Genomic DNA, 19,061 nt, shown 5'->3' with positions numbered 1-19,061 from the left:
ATTGATTTGTCCCCACAAAGCTGAAGAGCTTTATGAGATACTCTGACCTGCACAGATCACTAATTCCTTCTGATCCTGGGACGCCAACACTTTTCTAATGACCTGCAATGTTCACAGAGTTCTTGGGAGAGTGAAATTGATGCTAATTAATGTGGTAGTTATTTGGAGGAGGTTATACAGAAAGACAACTGTGGAATCAGGGAACAATCAGGGACCATGCCGTGTTTGTGGCAGGACAGAACGAAGCTATTTTTAAGGATTTCATCCCCCCTCCTCCCCCAATTAATTTTCTCGCTTATGCCGTTTTGAAGTGCAGATGTTACAGAGTCCAAGACCTTTTTAATATGCTCTGGGAGGCGGGATGTTGTTTTTGGTATCCAGGACCTTGACTTTGTAAGACCATCTCTGAAGTGAACCAGTTCAGCTATTTCATTATGATATTTACTGAGGACTTTCTAGGTGCCCAGGGCACTGGGGTAGATACAAGATAATTACTTCAGACAGTCTCTGTCTCACCAGGGTCTTTTAATGTAATCAGTCAATCAATGGTATTTATTGAGCACTTATTCATTCAATCTTATTTATTGAGCGCTTACTGTGTGCAGAGCACTGTACTAAGCACTTATGAGAATACAACAGAGTTGGTAGAGACATTCCCTGCCCACAAGTCAGTCAATTGTATTTATTGAGCACTTACACGGTGTGCAGAGCACTCTAGTAAGCTCTTGGGCGAGTACAATGTAACTATAAACAGACACATTCCCTGCCCACAATGAGCTCAAACTGGGATAAGAAACCAAGCCTCCGAGTCCCAAGTTCTTTCCCCTAGGCCATGCTGTCAAACCAGGAAGTTAAGAAAGTGTGAGTCAACTAATCAAAATGCTGGTTCTCTAGCATACTCGTAATCTGGTGTGCAGTTCAAGAGAGAATGGACTCCATTACCCCGAAGGGAAGGTTACTCCTTGCAAACCCAGATTGGATAATCCAAGGTCCTGGGCATGGGATGGATGAAGCAGAGTGGCCTAGTGGAAAGAGCATGGGTCTGGTGGGGAGCAAAGGACCAAGATTCTAATCCTGACTCTGCATATGTCTGCTGTGTGACCTTGCGCAGGGTATTTGACTTCCCTGTTTCCTCATCTAAAAAAAAATAGGGGTAAAATAGCTGTTTTCTCTCCCACTTAGTCTGTGAGCCCCATGTGTAACAAGGACTGTGCCTTGCCTCATTATCTACCCCAGTGTTTAGTACAGTGCTTGGCTCACGAAAGCACTTAGCAAATACCACAATTACAATGATTACCTTCTACACTTTCTTTTGATCCATTTCCCCCACAGGCCCACTGTTTGTCAGTTTGCATCATTAGAGAATCTCCAGCCGATGGTATAGTTTCCCCCACTATCCTCGCCCAATATGTATCATTTGAGTCTGGTTTCACAGATTGCATCATCTTAGCCTGGGAAATGTATTAAGACCTGCTTTTCTATGCGATTGTGACACAGGAATTAACATGCAGCTTTTAGTGTCATTTTCAATGGCAGTCCACCAAGGAGCAAAGGGAAGAAGGCCTGAAGGGTCCAGTCCTTAGAGCAGGTGTGAATGAATGAATCAGGGGTCAGGATGGAGGTTGGGTGGCTACCACCTGCCATGGCCCACCAGCGAGTACCTCAAGGGTTCTCATCTCTCTCTTGGGCTTGGCCTCCACTAGTGGGATGGAGAACTGGTTTAAAATTTAAGGGATTTGGAAGTGAAGTAGGAACACCTTCTCACTCCTCCCCATTTCCTGCTCCCCCTCAGTTTCTTACACAACCATTTAAATTGGTGTTACACAATCTGATGCTGCTACCTAGGTCTTTCTCGCCCTTGGAGTTGAATAGAATGCTGGAATTGCGTTGGGAAGAGTTGCTTAAAGAAAAATTCACTTGCATCCAGCAAACTGAAAATTTGCAAAAGCACTAAAATGTTGGTCCTAGGCTGCGCTGTGTCTAAGGATGAAAATGATTTTGCAGTTTCTATTTTTAGGATATCATGCAAATCCTGCCTGCAGCCCTTTGAGGGGAGCAGAAGGGGCAGATTTTCCAAGACTTGTTTTATGCCTGAGGAAGCTGAGACTCACAGAGATTAAGTTCTAGCTCGTGGGCACACAGAAAGTTGAATCCCTCCTGGCCTTCTGAGCAATAGATATAGTGAGGATCTTGGCTAGTGTTCACACGACCACAGTGTTTGGTCCCCAGAACACTCCAAATCTAGAGAGCGGCAGAGACATCAAAGTCACAGGAAGCTCTGAAAACACTTTTCCAGTCAGTGTGGAGCCCAACTTTGCACAGATTTCAAAGATGCACTTGGTCAAGCTTTTCCGGGGACCATGTTTCATTGGATACATTTTGGGTGTCTCTGAGCAAACCCCTTTATTTGGAAGAGGCAATTCAGGGTCTTGCTACCGGGGACATCTTTGTTTCACCTTAGCAGTGACAATTCTGGCCCCACTTCTGGGGCACTGTAACCCGAGACCATGTAAGGTGACCAGAAACCTGGTGTTGAAAGGAGGACTGGGCTAAAATGGGTAGGGCAGGGAGTGAAGAGAACATGGAAAAAAGAGAAAGGAGCAGCATGGCCTAGTGGAAAAAGCACAGGCCTGGGAGACAGAAGACCTGGGTTCTAATCCTGGCTCTGCCAATTGCCGTGTGACACTTAACTTTTCTGTGCCTCAGTTTCCTCAACTGTAAAATGGGAATTCAATACCTGTGCTCCCTCCTACTTAGACTGTGAGCCCCATGCGGGACAGGTATTGCATCCAACCAGATTACCTTGGATCTACCCATAGTAAGCACTTAACACAAGCCATTAAAAAGAAAAGGGAAAGCAAAGGACGGGGAAGAAGACAAAGGGAGAAGGAAAAGGAAATGGGGAGGAAAAGAAGAAAAGGGCAAAAGCAGAATCATAATACTCATCTGCCTTCTCTGACACTTCTAACCTGCAGGCCAAAAGGACCTATGGCCCCAAAAGGGCAAGCTCCCCTGAGATCAGGGACCCTTCTGCTGGTTTTGGTAGCAGGACTAGTTTCAGGGTAATCGTAGTGGTAGTTGTTAAGTGCTTACTCTAAGCTAAGCATTCCGGTAACTACAAAATAATCAGATTAGACAAAGTCTCTGTCCCATATGGGGTTTATACTTCTAAAGAAGTGGGAAAACAGGTATTTAATCCCCTTACAGATGAGAAACCCCGCGGCACAGAGAAGTTAAGTGCCTTGCCCAAGATTATGCAGCAGGCAAATGGCAGAGTCAGGATTAGAACCCAATTCTCCTCTCAGTGCTTGCACGCAAGCTACTAGACCCCACTGCCTCACACTTATCACTGTTGAATTTCCTTCTTTTGTGTAGACTTGCCACTTGCCTGCTATGTGACCTTGGGCAAATCACTAAACTTCTGTGTGCCTGAGCGTCCTCAGCTGTAAAATGGAGATTCAATACCTGTTCTCCTTCTCATTTAGACTGTGAGCTGTGGGACAGGGACTGTGTCTGACCTGATTATCTGGTGCGTCAGTGCTGGCTCCTCTCCCAAAGCACTAGTTAGTCTTGTCCCTGAACACCTTGCTGGTTTGGGTGAGGGGAAAGGGCTTCTCCTGTCTCTTCCCATTTCATAATCCCGAGGGCAGGGCCACGATCCTGGGCTCCAGTGGCCTTGAAATCTCTGGGTTCGGATCTGGCAGGTTGAACTGAGAGGGAGAGATTCAGGTCGACGTGGACGTGCATCTCCCTCCCTCCACGTCCCCTTCCATCATCTGGAAGGCATGTGCGGCTCAGCTGACTGATTTTTTTCTTAAGTTTTTGGGACGCGGATGTATCCCGAAGAACCCCTTTCAGGAGGCTGAATAGACCCTGAAACTTCAGGACGGTCCCGGCTGAACTGGGATGTGCACACTTCCTTCACTTGCTCCGCGTCCCTTCCTCACCCCTGCCGCAGGTCCCTGTTCTGGAGACCAAGTTTCAGGGCCAAGGCCACAGGGCGGGAGAGCTGAGTCCCGAGACCTCAGCCGGCACTCTCCGGTCCCGGTGCAATAACTGAAATGAGGCTGTAACCAAATGCAGCTGAAGTGAGTCAGTGTCCAAGGCTGGGATTATTCACCTGGGATTGTTCAGTCACATCTTCCTGAAGTCAGCCACAAACCCATGTGCCGGCCCATAGTAGCCCCCCCCCCCCCCCCAAACCCCATCCTCCGCCCCCCAACTGCTGTATGTTGGCAGTTGCAAATAGCTTGGGGTTGTTTATGCTATTTAAATGACTCATATTTGGAGAAAACAGTGTACGTATGGAATTGTAGAAAAATTTTGGTGTGGTGTTGCTTTACTAGGAAGCCCAGAGCAGTCTCCCCTGACAAGCAGTGCAGTCATCCAACATCCTCACATAAAACCAAAGGCCACCCAAACTCAGGACATCCAAAAAAATACATCAGATAAAAAGAAAAGGCAAATGTATCTGGCGGGCGGTGGGGGTGGGGTGGGGAGTGTTTGCAAACAGCTGCAGATTCAACCCTGGAAAATGTTGTAAGCATATCGTGACCATATGTGTGGTCTCTTTCTTAGCTACTAGTCCATTTCCCACCACATCACACCTTAAAATGAGAATGTAGCTACGGTTATAAAGGTTAATCGCTAGCCTGTCCAGCAGAGGGGTATTAGTGATCTTTAGTCATTCGATGTTTCAGGCCAGCCTTGGGGAATGTGAGGCCTTCCTGGAGAGAATTCGCCTTGGTCCTTCATAGTTTGCTGAGATTGGGACAGATATGGTGGGGCTTTGTCCATCCTTTCTTCTTCTCCTGCCCCTCATTTTTCCTCTGTTCCCTCCTTTTTCTTCTTCTTTTAGCCTCCTGCATCTTTCCTCCTTCTCCAGTCTTCTTCCTCCCTCTTCTCTTTCTTTCTCGCCCCCCCCCAACACTTTTCCTCTCCCATCATCTTACCCTTTTTTCTTCTCTCTGCCCCTGGTCTCCAAGCTGCCCCAAACATTAACAAGAAGCTTCTCCAGGCATAAAAGGTTGTCTTACCGTCGTTCTTTTTACTTTGGAACTCTCCTTCCTCTCTCTGATTGAGCATTTCAGGGTCTTCCAGATGAAAAGATATGTTTTTGAGGTGGAGTTTTCTAATCCACATGTAATAGTTTTCACCAATTTTTGACTCTTGGACTATTACCAGTGGAAATTTCGGTCTTTTAATATTTTTTCAGTGTAACATTCAGACTGCTGATTTATTTCCCCAAACAGCCATCAGTCAGTAAAAACTCAAATTAAAGTTACTCTTCTCCGGACCTCCCATCTTTCTTCTGACAATGATCTTAATAATTATGGTATTTGTTAAGCGCTTACTCTGTGCCAGTCACTGTACTAAGCATTCATCATAATAGTTTAGCCCTTTATGAATGATCATTGTCATCATCAATGGTATTTATTGAGAGCTTATTATGTGTAGAGTACTGTACTAAATGCTTGGGAGACTAAGCCCCCCTTTTCCTCAGTTTCCCGCTCCCCCCCCCCCATTGCCCTGACTCGTTCCTTTGCTTTACCCCCTCTCCCCACCCCACAGCATTGTGTATATATGTACATATCTATAATTCTATTTTATATTAATACCTGTTTACTTGTTTTGATGTGTATATACCTATAATTCTATTTATTTATCTTTATACCTGTTTCCTTGTTTTGATGTCTGTCTCCCCCCTTCTAGACTGTAAGCCCGGTGTGGGCAGGGATTGTCTCTCTTTTTTGCTGAGTTGTTCCTTCCAAGCGCTTAGTATAGTGCTCTACACACAGTAAGCCCTCAATAATAGGATTGAATGAATGAAAATGTAGTCTTGAGTCTGTCCTGGCCCTCTCAAATATGGTCCTGGCCTTTTTCAAATCATCATCATTATCAATGGTATTTATTGAGCACTTTCTATGTACAGAGCACCATATTAAGTACCTGGGAGAATACATTACAACAGAGCTGGCAGACATGTTCCCTGCCCACACCCTGAGTCTAGAGACGAGTTTGCAGCCTAGAAATACGCTTACAGATTAGAGTATGAGAAGCAAATAGAAGCAGTGTGGTGGTCTTGTGGGATGGAAGATCATAGAGGACAGCAATCATGTCTACCAGAAACAGTGTGGCCTCAGGGAAAGAGCATGGGCCTGGGAGTCAGAGGACCTGGGTTCTAATCCCAGCTCTGCCACTTGCCTGCTGAGTGACCTTGGACAAGTCACTGAATTTCCCTGTGCCTCTGTTACCTCATCTGTAAAATGGGGATTAAGACTGTGACCCCCATATAGGACATGGACTGTGTCCAACCAGATTAACTTGCATCTATTCCAGTGCTTAGTACAGTGCCTGGCACCTAGTAAGCACTTAACAAATGCCATAAAAAATATAGTTTGATGGCCTTTGAAGTTTGTTGCAGTCAAATGATCAGGCGCAAACAGGAAAACTAAGCCAAATCAAAACAAAAAAACACCACCTCAGAACTCGTATTGGTTCACTGATGAGTCAGTGCTGCACTGACAAATCTGGCCCTTGGTTTCATGGTTTGTAATAAAATACGTTTTAGGATCACTTGGCCAGGGTTTCGCTAGACTAGAGCCATAGCGCTACTCCCCAGGATGTCATCTTTCTATTGCCGAATGTGAAAGGATCTCACATTGGGCCTGTCACATTTTCCCTTTTTTCTTGTAAACATTTCCACTTAGAGGCTGCAGAACCACCACCCAAGTGTAATGTCTTCTGCCTGGCTGAACAATAGCCCTTCATCCCTTAGTACATTTAGGTCTTTCCATTCATCCTCTCAGATCTTTGCTATTCTCGCATTCTGGTCCATTGCTGGAGTCTAAAGGCCGGATGGGGGTTCATTTTTGTTCCCTTCTGCCTTTCATCCAACTAGAGAGCAGAGTGCTTGATGCGTGTTCTGGGCTTCTTAGAAATTATTTCTGTTGCTTATGAATTTGGTGGATGACAGTTTAAAGCAGTGTCCACTGTACAACAGGCTTAGAGATTTTGGCCATAATCTGCAAGGGGAGTAAGAAAAAAAGGGGAAAAGAGATTGGAAATCAGCATTGTGGTTGCTGCCGTGCATTTCAGAGAGGTTGGCATTAAGCCGACCAAGTATCTGTAACCTACGGATCCCCAAATCCAAATCAGTAAATCCTTATTTAGACACTGTATCTAAGAAAGGTAAGTATGGAGAGCTGAAGTAATGGGAGTTGGCAGAGCTGGGCCTAGAATCCCAGCATCCTCAGCCCCAGAACCTCATTCTCCTCCTGCTCAAGTTTTGGTTTGGTATGAATAGGCCCCAAGCCCCCAAAGGGACTGGAGTGTATTCACTGAGTTTTCATTTATCCATCTTGGCTCCATCCCTGCTATAGCCTCCCCATGTCATAAATGACCTGATAAACTGATCTGATAAATGATTGATTTTGTTCTTCCCCTTAAAGACTCTTCCCTAGGTGACGCATAGCCCTGTATTTCTTTTTTCAGGGATCCAGATTTGTTTCTGCTTGACAGTCGAACAATCTGGGCTGCAGAAGAGGGTTGGTTGGTGTTTGATATTACAGCCACCAGTAATCACTGGGTGGTGAATCCACAGCACAATCTCGGCCTGCAGCTTTCCGTGGAGAGTATAGATGGTAAGTCCCAGACAGCGATGTCAGCCACAAATACCCATTTCTGCTGCAGAGCTCTAGTTCAGACTAGTCTGAACACGGTTAGTAATCATGTGTTTAAGTGGGATCTCCTGAGAATGTTTGGTCTTGGAGTTTTCTTCAAAAGGGCAGATTTTCCCAAGCTACTTTTAAAAATTCATCATTTTGAAAGAGCAGTGCATTTCTTCTTCCCTGGAATGAAGGAATATAGGTTTGTTTTGGCTGTGGTGGGTTACAGGAGAACTTTATCCCTACTGACCATGCGATTTTAGCAGATGGAAAGAATTATTTGAAGTATAAGCCGTTGGGGTTACTGGTGCTCAGTCAGTATTTTGAGGGACTGACTGACTGGTAGGATTGGGCAGTCCTCTTCTTGACTCCAGTCTCACCAGTCGCTGTCCCTTCAGTAATTCTCAGCTTCAGCCTGATGGGCAGCAAACTGAAATGTGGGGGGCGGCCCTCGAGCAGAGGCTTGAGGAGGATTGCGATTCCAAAAGGAAGAGACGAACGTGGCACCGATTACTCTGGGTAATAGATTCAATCTCTTAAAAGGTCCTTACAGTCCCATGGAAGTGAACAGATATTAGGTCACTTTCTAGCTCCTGCCTCCTCTTTGCGAAGAAGAGCTTTGTACCCGATGCCTTCAGCAAAGGGAAAGAAGTGTGTGCTCTGAGAGCTCTTTGGATCCGGCTTGGATCCGAGATCATTGTGAGTAGGTCATAAGTGGGGCGGGTTGCATCAGCCACACTCCTCCCAAGAAAATATATTTCTAATTAAGTCGGGGCAGCTCCTGATCCCATTTTTTTTTTCTTCTAAGTCACAGCCGGAGCTCATCCCACCGTTCTTGTCTGGAACAGTTATCTGGGTTTCTTTCCAGGGCCTGCAAAATGGTTTCAGGCTGACACCCAAGAGTGAGGATGGATCTGGTAAAGTGGAAGGCAGAGGAGGCTGGTTCAGAGACCTCTGGGCTTGGGACCGGGAGAAGGAAGGGCAATGTTCATTCTGGCAGAAGCCACTGGAGTCAGCCGGGCATCGGGGTATCTGAATTTGGCCTAATGCTGGGGCTGTGGGACCTTTTTTCCCCGTTCTAAATGGTCTGTGTGCTTTCCTGGTAATTCTGAGGAAATGATTCCTCTATTTTCCAGGCCTCCTTACCCTCCCTGCCCCTGGTGCCTTTGACACGGCCAGTCGGGAGTTCTCTGCTAGTTCGTCAGCGCTGGCTCCTCTCCAAAGCACTAGTTGGGTTCTTCCCCACACATCTGGTTGACTTGGGTGAGAGAAAAGTGCTTCTCCTGCCTCTTCTGCTTTAATAATCCTGCAGCAGTGGATTGAATAATCTATTGCTGAAGGTCAGGAGGGCAGAGAGTGAATATCCTGTAGCTCACTCTAAGCAAGCAGAGAGATTTTGCTTTGCACCTCTCAGCTATTATTCATAAAGGATCACTGGGGACTAACAAGCAGCATGGTGTAGTGGATAGAGCACAGGCCTGGGAATCAGAAGTTCATGGGTTCTAATCCCGGCTATGCTACTTGTCTGCTCTGTGACCTTGGGTAAGTCACTTCACTTCTCTGGGCCTCAGTTACCTCATCTGTAAAATTGGGTTTGAGATTGTGAGCCCCATGTGGAACAGAGACTGTATCCAACCTGATTTGCTTATATCCACCCCAGTGCTTAATACAGTGCCTGGCACACAGCCCTTAAATAATACCATAAATATTATTATTATTATTCCTTATGTATTGAGCTGACTGTGCTTTCACATCTTTCATTCAGTCATTCAATCAGTGGTAGTTACTGGAGCAGAGATCCCTACTCTCAAGCAGCTTGCAATCTAGTAGGGGAGACAGACAATAAGTAAATTACAGGATGGGGGAAGTAGCCCAGTGTAAAGATATGTACATAAGTGCTGTGGGGGCAGGGGCTGGTGTGACTACCTTAAGTGTTAAGTGGGTTCAGATTCCAGTGCACGAGTGATGCAGAAGGGAGGGAAAATAGGCTGGGGAGATGAGATCTGTCCAAGGGAGTTGAGCCTAAAATGCCTCTTTTCCCCACAGAGTCCACTCCAAGGCTTGGTGGGAGAACACCTTATACAAAACAGAACATAAATAAATAAGAAACAACCCAGGTCACACTATGTTTGTAGAGAGGAAATGGACTGTCAAGTCAAAGTGAAGCCAGGACAGTTAGTTGGATCAGTTGAATCAATTAGAACCCTCAGTTAGCTGGATCAGTCTCTAAATCCTGTAGACTGTAAGTTCCTCCTGTAATAATAATAATAATGTTGGTATTTGTTAAGCGCTTACTATGTGCAGAGCACTGTTCTAAGCACTGGGGTAGATACAGGGTAATCAGGTTGTCCCACGGGAGGCTCACAGTTAATCCCCATTTTCCACATGAGGGAACTGAGGCACAGAGAAGTTGTGACTTGCCCACAGTCACACAGCTGACAAGTGGCAGATCCGGGATTCGAATTCATGACCTCTGACTCCCAAGCCCGGACTCTTTCCACTGAGCCATGCTGCTTCTGTAGACTGTAAGCTCCTTCTGAGACGGGATCATGTCTACAAACTACAGTGCTCTGCATGCAGTAAGCACTCAATAAATGCCATTGATTGATTGCTCAGTTGGTTAAATGATTAGGTCTCTGCCTAATAATGGTGATAATAAATCACCTTTCTTCTGAGGGGCTCCAAGCCTTTCACTGACAGTCACTCAAGGTCTCTCTCACGGATGATGGAATCGAAGCCCAGAAATAGGAAGGAGCTCCCTCGGTGCTTAGCCTTCTGGTCAGCCCGCGGATCAACCAGTCACTACGTAGTACTGACCGCAGGCTCTCCACGAGCAGAGCTCTGTTCTAGAGCCAGAGCTCTGCACCCTCTGGCATTGAAGCTCTGAAACTGAATAGGTGACATCTGGATCTTCTGATGTGAATTCATGGGCTGTTGCCCAGGAATCTATTCTTTGTCGTTGCCTGCATTCCCTGAAAAACACACCAGGTGTGTAGAAAATATTAAAAACATAGCATTTATGTTTTTAACCCTGTGTACATATGGGAAATAAGCAGACATACTTCTCTTATTAATTATATAGGTCTTTTATGTTCAACAGATGAACCTCGGGGATTGTGGCACCGTGACTCTTTTTTTGTCCCATGTATTGTATTTATTAAGCTCTTAATAGATGCCAAGCATTGTGCTCAACCCTGGGATAGGTACAAAATAATCAGATCGAACACAGTCCCTGGCCATCCCAGGGCTCACGATCCTAGAGGAAAGTATTGCTTTTAGCAGAGAAGTTGCACAAGCCAGGATTAATGTTCCTAATTGGGATTTTCTGAGCCAAAGCTAAGGAGAATGTAGATTTATTCCACTGGCGGATCTGGGTTGGATAATTCTCTAAAAGGACTGGGAAATTAATTCCAAGCCCACAATTGGGTTTGGGGAATGATTTGTTCTAGGGCAACTTGTCCAGTGACAGTGTTGCTTTTCTCTATCAAAAAGTAAACTCCAAGGTAGGACAGGACACTAAATCCTGCTGGAATTTGAGCAAGTCCCATGCGACTCCTTGGGAAGGTAGAGTGTCCACATGTCCGATTTTCAGCTGGTCTATCCCCTGTCTGATACTAATATGGCACCAGACCCCTTTATGTCCCATATTTTTATTTTTAAGCAACAGTCTTCCTCTACTTTGGCTGATTTTATCCGGTGCCATGACTCAGAAGTGGTGCCCCTGCTTACTGGAAATGGGTGGGGAACAACAGCTCCGGAACAGTGGGTCCCCACAGTGACACTCACCTGCCCTGTGGGTTCAGCAAAACAGAACCTTTCCACCTCCCCTCTAGACTATAAACTTGTCATGGGCAGGGAACGTATTCATTCATTCATTCAATCGTATTTGTTGAGCACTTACTGAGGGCAGACCACTGTACTAAGCGCTTGGAAAGTACAATTTGGGAGCAGATAGAGACAATCCCTACCCAACAACGGACTCACAGTCTAGAATTATGTTGTATTGTACTCTCCCAATTGCTTAGTACAGTGTTCCATGCACAATAAGTGCTTAATAAATGCCACTGATTGATTTTTGATATTATTATTAATAATAATAATAATAATGGTATTTGTTAAGCAGTTACTATGTGCCGGGCGCTATAATAAGTACCAGGGTAGATACAAGCAAAGGGTTGGACCCAGTCCCCGTCCCACATAGGACTCACAATCTTAATCTCTATTTTATAGATGAGGTAACTGAAACACAGAGAAATGAAGTGACTTGCCCAAGGCCACACAACAGAGAAGTAGTGGATCAGGATTGGAACCCATGACCTCCTGACTCCCAGGCCCGTGCTCTATCCATTTCGCCGTGTGTCGTCAGTGGCCACTTTGCTGGCAGACTAGTGGGATTTCTCCACTTCCCCTATAGAGGTGCTGAACATAAGTAGATTCCCTCACAAGTGGATTCAATCCAAACAAATGGAACTACTTCTTCGTCTCCTGCTGTTGCCTTACCTGTTCCTAGGTCTCCCTACCTTTTGGATGAGAAGGTAGGTTTTTATGCACAGCAGGCTCTTGTCCCACTTTTCTCATTCCCATTTCTCAGTGGGGCGGAAGCAGTGTGGCCTAGTGGTGTAGTGGATAGAGCACGGGCCTGGGAGTCAGAAGGTCATGGGTTCTAATCATGGTTCTGCCATTTGTCTGCTGTGTGGCCTCGGGTAAGTCTTCTCACTTCTCTGGGCCTCAGTTACTTCATCTGTAGAACGGGGATTGAGACTGTGAACCTCACGTGTGTCCATCCCAGTTCGCTTGTATCCACCCCAGAGCTTTGTACAGTGCTTGGCACGTAGTAAGCACTTAACGAATACCATTATTATTAGTATTGTTGTCATTATTAATTATTATTTAACTTATCTGTGCCTCAGTTTCCTAATCAGTAAAATGGGGATTCAATAACTGTTCTCCCCTCCTCAGACTGTGTCAGAGCTATTATTTTGTATCTACCCCAGCACATAGTAAATGCTTAACAAATACCCCAATTATGGTAATTATTACCAATATAGACAGGAAGGCCTCCTGATCGATTTGTGCTTTGGTTTTTGTTTTGCCCCAGTTTCACCCATACTGATAGAAAATTTATTCTAATGAGGGCTTCTTGTCTAAAAAATGTCAATCGTTTGGCCAGCGGTAGCTAATTAATTCCTGCGGGGAGAAGCAGTGTTGCCTAGTGAAGAGAGCACGGGCCTGGGAGTCAGAATGACTTGGGTTCTAATCCTCGCTCTGCCATTTGTCATCTGGGTGACTTTGAGCAAGTCACTTAAGTTCTCTGTGCCTCAGTTCCCTCATTTGTAAAAGGGGATTAAGATTGTGAGCCTCAAGTGGGACGTGTACCGTGTCCAACCTGATTAGCCTGTGTCTACTCCAGCACCTAGTACAGTGCTGGCACAAAGTAAGCGCTTAACAAATACCAAAAAAAAAAAAGAAGAAGAAGAGAGAAAGCAGTATTATCGAAGTTCAGAGAGGTTAGATTACTTGTTCAGGTAACCCAGCAGACAGAGATGGGCCTGGGAATAGAAAATAGCCTGCCCAACTGGATCCACAAGACTGGAAGGCCATCAAATTCTCCATAGTCAATCCATCCCATCATGAGCATCCTGAAATTGGACATGATCTGAAAACGTGGAAACGAAATACATAGTTATATATTAGGAGGCAAGTGGGTTGCTGCAGTATAATTACAGTTTCTTTAGAAGATTATACTGGAGGAGCATCTGGTTTTTTTTTTTTCCTTTTCTCCATGTGTATTTATTTATTTTGGAGTGGGGGAAAAGAAAGGAAGAGCAACAGTTATGGAAATGAATTTCCCTTCCCCTTCATCAATGAGAAAATATAACGCAGGCAGCATCTCTTTCCCACTGGTCCATTGATACCCTATTTAGCTTCATAGGAGATTTCTCTCTTTCTATATTATATGTTAAGCATGGAAGGGCCGTTTACAGCCTCCACATACTATAAATTAGGTGGCTGCCTCTGAGAGACGAAAGAGCATCATTGAGCCTAGTGTGTAGACACTCTGAATTCTCAACTTGCACATAGGTGTGTGGTTTCCACATTTGAAGTGCTGGGTGAGAATTCAGTTCCTTCAGGAGACTGGATCCTTTATGGGCAGGAAGAGTCCCACTTTGATCCCTTAGTGGTTTTGGACTGACCATCTGAAGCTCATCCCTAAGTGCTCAAGAACACCTGCCCAGCTCCACAGCTCACATCTCTGGAGAATGCAAGGGGAGAAGCATTTAGGTGATAGGGGATCGAGGAGAAAAATCTGGCTCCCCCCCCTTATAATGCAGGCTCTTCAGGGGAAGTCGTGTCTGAATATTCTCACCAAGGGAGGAATTGGAAGAAATCCCAGGGGTTTGGCAACCTGCTTCTCCACAGATTATTATAAGAATTGATGGGGTGCCCGCCTTTGCAGCCTCACCCTTGGGTCTGGCATGAAGAAGAGCAGCCCAGCCTGCTACAGATAGAGGCAGAGAAAAGAAAATCAGGACTAAACATGAAGTCAGATTCACCAAAACAATTGCAGTTGGTCTGTGTTGATTCCTAAAGGTCAGCCTTGTTTTCTCAGGAGGTTGTCAGTTGTGTTTTGAGGAGTGATACTTTGGGCTCTGATTTTGGAAGGGTAAATTGATCTTAGAGACGGATCTGGGTTCTAAGGAGGTGGAACACCAAGCGCACACCTTGGAATAATCTAATTTGGGATTGGAACAGCACAGTTTTGTGCCCATGAGAAGGCTCTTGCTCAGTGTCCCCTCGCAGAAAGCCATCACACCTCTTTCCTCACCATAGAGGCAGTGGAGAGGATAAAGCAGGCAGAAGGAGGGGCTGGCTTCTGGCCCCATGGTCCTTCTTTCCGTACCCAAAAGACCCTGGGACAAGTCTCCAGATCTGGGGGCTCTCACACCTAAAACTTCCGGCTCTGAATGGCCCCAAAATAGCAGCAGTGACCAAAGACCATGGTGAAGGGACAGGGGCCAAGAACTGTGGTGAAGGGGCAGGAGCCAGGCTGCCTTTTCTCGGTGACTGAAAATGGAAGCTGCCCCACTTCACCTCCGCAGCACTAGGGGGAACCTGAAGCACAGAGCAGGGAGCGTATAAAGGACAGTCCCTGAAAGTAGAGAATAGACAGAGTGTAGGACATATCAGTCCCTCTTTCACCGCTGTACCTGGGGCGGCTGCCTCCCTGCCCCCAGCTATCTCCTGATCTCACCTGTAACTACAATTGGCCTGTGATTTCAAAGTTCTTTGCAAACTGTCAAGGTGGTTTGGCTCCCTTTGTAGTAGAAGGGGGAATGAGGTCTAGAAAGACGCAGTAGAATAGACTCCAGGCTTGAATCCATCAGCCACCCTCTCTCTGATCCAAAGAACACTCTTCACCGCTCATGACACGTCACCCTTTCTCCGGCGATTTTCCCCCGTAACTGTGCCCTCCCTCCCTGGGTCTGCCACCCAACTGGGACATCTTTTCCAAAATTCATTCATTCAATAGTATTTATTGAGAACTTACTATGCAGAGTACTGTACAAGCACTTGGGAGAGTACAATATAACAACAGATAGAAATATTCCTGCCCACAACAAGCTCACAGTCTAGAAATGGACATAAACGTGAACTGGTGAAGATCTATCCCAAAGTTGAACTTCCTCTTTGCGTGAGGGGACGTTAACATTGGTATTCGTCCAGATACCTTGAGCACTGACTCATATCAGAATTGGAAAAAATAGGAATCTGTGTCCTGAAATAGGTATTTGTCGTTCATATAAAATTTGGATAAACTGAAGCAACCAAGGCGAGAAACGGTGAAGCGATTCACTAGCCTGAGGCCCATTAACAAGGGAAGCCACGTAATACGCTCCCCTCTGACAGCAGCACACAGAAACAGCAACTGACACTGTAGCTTCCCATAGCCCATTACTTATTGCTTCATATCCTGTTTGTCTCAGTAACACAGAGAACAAAGAAATGGGTCTTCAAGATTAAACAACTGTGCGTAGTGATTCAAGTGGCAAGGGGCTCAACTTCATTGGAGACAAGAATGTAATTGGTTAATTAAGCCTCGGCAGATGGCTTCAAATATAACCACATTCTCACTTGACATTTGGTCCTTGGCTATATGAAGAAATTGAAATAAATGACTGGAATTAATAATGGTTTTTTCCACAATTATTTTAATGGAGAACATACAGTCCTTGTGGAGTGGGCCTCGTTCAGAGCAGTTAGATGTTCGCGGTCCTAAAAACAGGAGAGTTGTATTCTGAAACAATGAAAAATGCCGCTGCCTGAGTGTTGCACCAGGAGCCCACAAAAGAAACCCTAACTCAACATTCCCAAAATGGAATCTTCACAAGTTTTTGAATAGTTTCTCTCCCAGGTTTTGACTATATACCTGTCTGTCTATAATGATTATTATTATGGCATTAAGCACTTACTTGCTAAGCACTGTGGTAGATAATCTCTATTTTTCATCCTCTCTCTAAGGAGACACTCTCTACGGGGATGTTTTTGCAATTTTCAAGTGAGGGAAGAATATTGCTAAAACACCGTCCTGGCCAGATTGTTTTATCCACTCACTTCAGAAAAAGGAAGGGAAAGAAGCACTCGGTGGCCATTTCAAACAGCCTGGATTATTTTAAGAGTTTCAGCTGCCCCCACACAACTCTAGTTGTGAGAACTCAAGCCCTTGCTAGACAGTGGGGAACCAGAGGAGGAGTTGGATGCATTTGTCCAGAAGTGTCATTTCCTTCTAGCTACATGGCCTAGTGGAAGCAGCATGGTATAGTGGATACAGCTCGAGCCTGGGAGTCAGAAGGACCTGGGTTCTAATCCCAGCTCTGTCACTTGTTTGCTGTGTGACCTTGGATAAGTCACCTCACTTATCTGTACCTCAGTTCCCTCATAGCTTGCATCAACCCCAGTGCTTTACAGTTCTTTGTGCATAAAAAGCACTTAATAAATACCATAAAAAACCCCCAAAACCAAAAAGCTACTTCTCTCTTCCTGAATCATGGTGGTTACCTGTTTTGGCCAGATTGGGACTGTATTTTCTGGACAAATATCCACATGGAACTCATGTAGAACTCTGGAATTGATGCCCAAGAACACAGGTGTAATTCAAGACCTATTTGAGAAATGTCATTTAATTCACTTGGTAATCATCATCAGTGGTGTTTATTGAACATTTACTGTATGTAGAGCACTGTCCTAAGCACTTGGGAGAGCACAGTACAACAGAGTTGGTAGACACCTAACTTTCTAATATTAATTTCTTAACCTTTAGAAGAATGCTCAGAAAAGATTAGAATAACCAAGGGCATAGGGGAGGGTTTTCTATTATCTTCAAATTGGCATTTCATATTTAGTGTCAGACTGAATGATGGCATTGGCAGGTTTTTGATGGCCTCTTACTCGTCTCCAACCAGTTGTTCGGGACCGGGTTGCATCTGTCACTGACCAATCCATGATATTTCTTGAGCACCTAGTGAGTGCAGAATACTGTATAATTGCTTGAGAGATTATATCTGAAAGCCAATCCCAATTCCATCACTGTCTCCCTTACTCTACTGGACTGTCCCAAGCTCTGCATTCAGTAAGCGCTCATAAAATACATTTATTGATGAGCTGATTGATCTTCAGGAACAGCATGGCCTTGTAGAAAGAACGTGGGCCTGGGGGGGTTGAGGAACTGGGTTCTAAACTGGTCTCTACCACTTACCTGCTGTGTCAGTTTGGGCAAGTCATTTCACTTCTCTGTGCCTCAGTTCTCTCATTTGCCAAATGGGGATTCAATACCTGTCTCCCTCTTACTTAGATTGTGAGCCCCGTGTGGGGCCCGATTATCTTATATCTACCCCAGCGCTTAGTGCAGTGCTCGGTACATAGTAAACGCTGAATAAATACCATTATTATTAGTAGTAGTAATAATTGCTTATGGGCAACTTGATTCAAAGTGGTCCATCCATACTCTGTCATGATAAAGGCAGACTTGCTCTTAGAAGTCTTTTCTGTGGGGTGAAGTTGAAATGACTGGGGAAAATTGCTGTCTATCACCTGGTCTTCACAGTTCTGGGGATAAGATGAAATGGACTCTGGAGAGGTCAGCACTTCTCACTCTATTTCTTCAATTATGTCGGTAAAAGCTAAATAAGCAGTGAGTGCATCAAATCTCTCTAATAGGAAGCCTCAGTGTGTCTGAATTGGCGATCACATTCTAGACAATTGCAACAGTTCAGAAACTGCCCCCAGATCAGAACTACATTTCGGAACCATAAGCATCTTTCAAATTTAATATATCTGGAACGGTGTCAAAATTTCATGCAAGGCATTCTTATTTTGACTTAATAACCTTCCAAAGAGAATTTATAGCTCCTGTGGGCTATGTTTTATGGTTTCTTTTATAGGATCACTTCAAATTATAGGTTGGTGAACTTAAAGAAACCTTGCTAAAGAATGTAGGAAAATCTAATGTTAAGCGGATTTAAGGTAAAATAATTATAGACGGTCGAGTTTTATTTTGCATACCAGTAAGAACTGTATTGTGAGGATATGTAACTTAAAGAACTGTAGTACCAAATTTAAGTAAAGTTAGCCACGTGTGTGAAATAACCCCAGGTCTCATTCAGAAACTTTCCCACTATGCGGATGTGAAGAGTCTTGAGGGCAGTATCACCTCTCGACCCAAAGCTCGTGGTCAGGGAACGTTTCTACCAACTCTGTTATATTGTACTCTCCTAACCGCTTAGTGCAGTGCTCTCCACACAGTCATCACTCAAAAAATACAATTGGCTGATTGATCATAGTTGATCAATCCAATTGTTTTTGATCTAAATGGAAACCCGCAGTACTTAGTCTCCAAAGAATGATGTATCTTTGTTTTTGTGTGGATGATCTTTTTCTTCAGGGCAAAGCATCAACCCGAAGTTAGCAGGTCTCATCGGAAGACACGGGCCCCAGAACAAGCAGCCTTTCATGGTGGCTTTCTTCAAAGCCACCGAAGTGCACCTTCGCAGCATCCGGTCCGCGGGGGGCAAGCAACGGAGCCAAAACCGATCCAAAACCCCCAAGAACCAGGAAGCTCTGAGGATGTCCAATATAGCAGGTAGGTCCTCATGGAGCTAATTGTTACTGCTCATAGCTTTTTTTATTTTAAGTGTCTGAGAGAAGCCTGAGAGGCGACTTAATGAAAGCCTTCGGAAGTGATGACCAGTAGTAGTTCTTTTATTCTACTGAAGACAAAACATGAGGACATGAGCAAAAAGTGAAGCCTGATAGGTACAAGGAGGAATATCCTGACAGGGAGATTAGACCTGGGAATAATAAGGTCTAATTGGAAAGTTATAGGATCTCTTCTCTGGA

The 19,061-nt window shown here is 44.9% G+C and overlaps 1 protein-coding gene across 1 annotated transcript in view; it reads left to right on the top strand.

Moving 5' to 3' along the window:
• The window catches only part of BMP7 (bone morphogenetic protein 7), a 79,383-nt gene that overhangs the window by 48,701 nt on the left and 11,621 nt on the right, over positions 1-19,061 (top strand). The window contains exons 3-4 of the mRNA XM_001510274.5: positions 7,495-7,643; positions 18,607-18,804. Coding sequence (XP_001510324.1) covers positions 7,495-7,643; positions 18,607-18,804 — 347 coding nt within the window. The remainder of the gene's footprint in view (positions 1-7,494; positions 7,644-18,606; positions 18,805-19,061) is intronic.

The sequence above is a fragment of the Ornithorhynchus anatinus genome, chromosome 8 (genome assembly GCF_004115215.2).
Source record: "Ornithorhynchus anatinus isolate Pmale09 chromosome 8, mOrnAna1.pri.v4, whole genome shotgun sequence".
NCBI classification, from domain to species: domain Eukaryota; kingdom Metazoa; phylum Chordata; class Mammalia; order Monotremata; family Ornithorhynchidae; genus Ornithorhynchus; species Ornithorhynchus anatinus.
The sequence above is the reverse complement of the archived record's forward strand: the minus strand, read 5'-3'. Positions and strand labels throughout refer to the sequence as shown.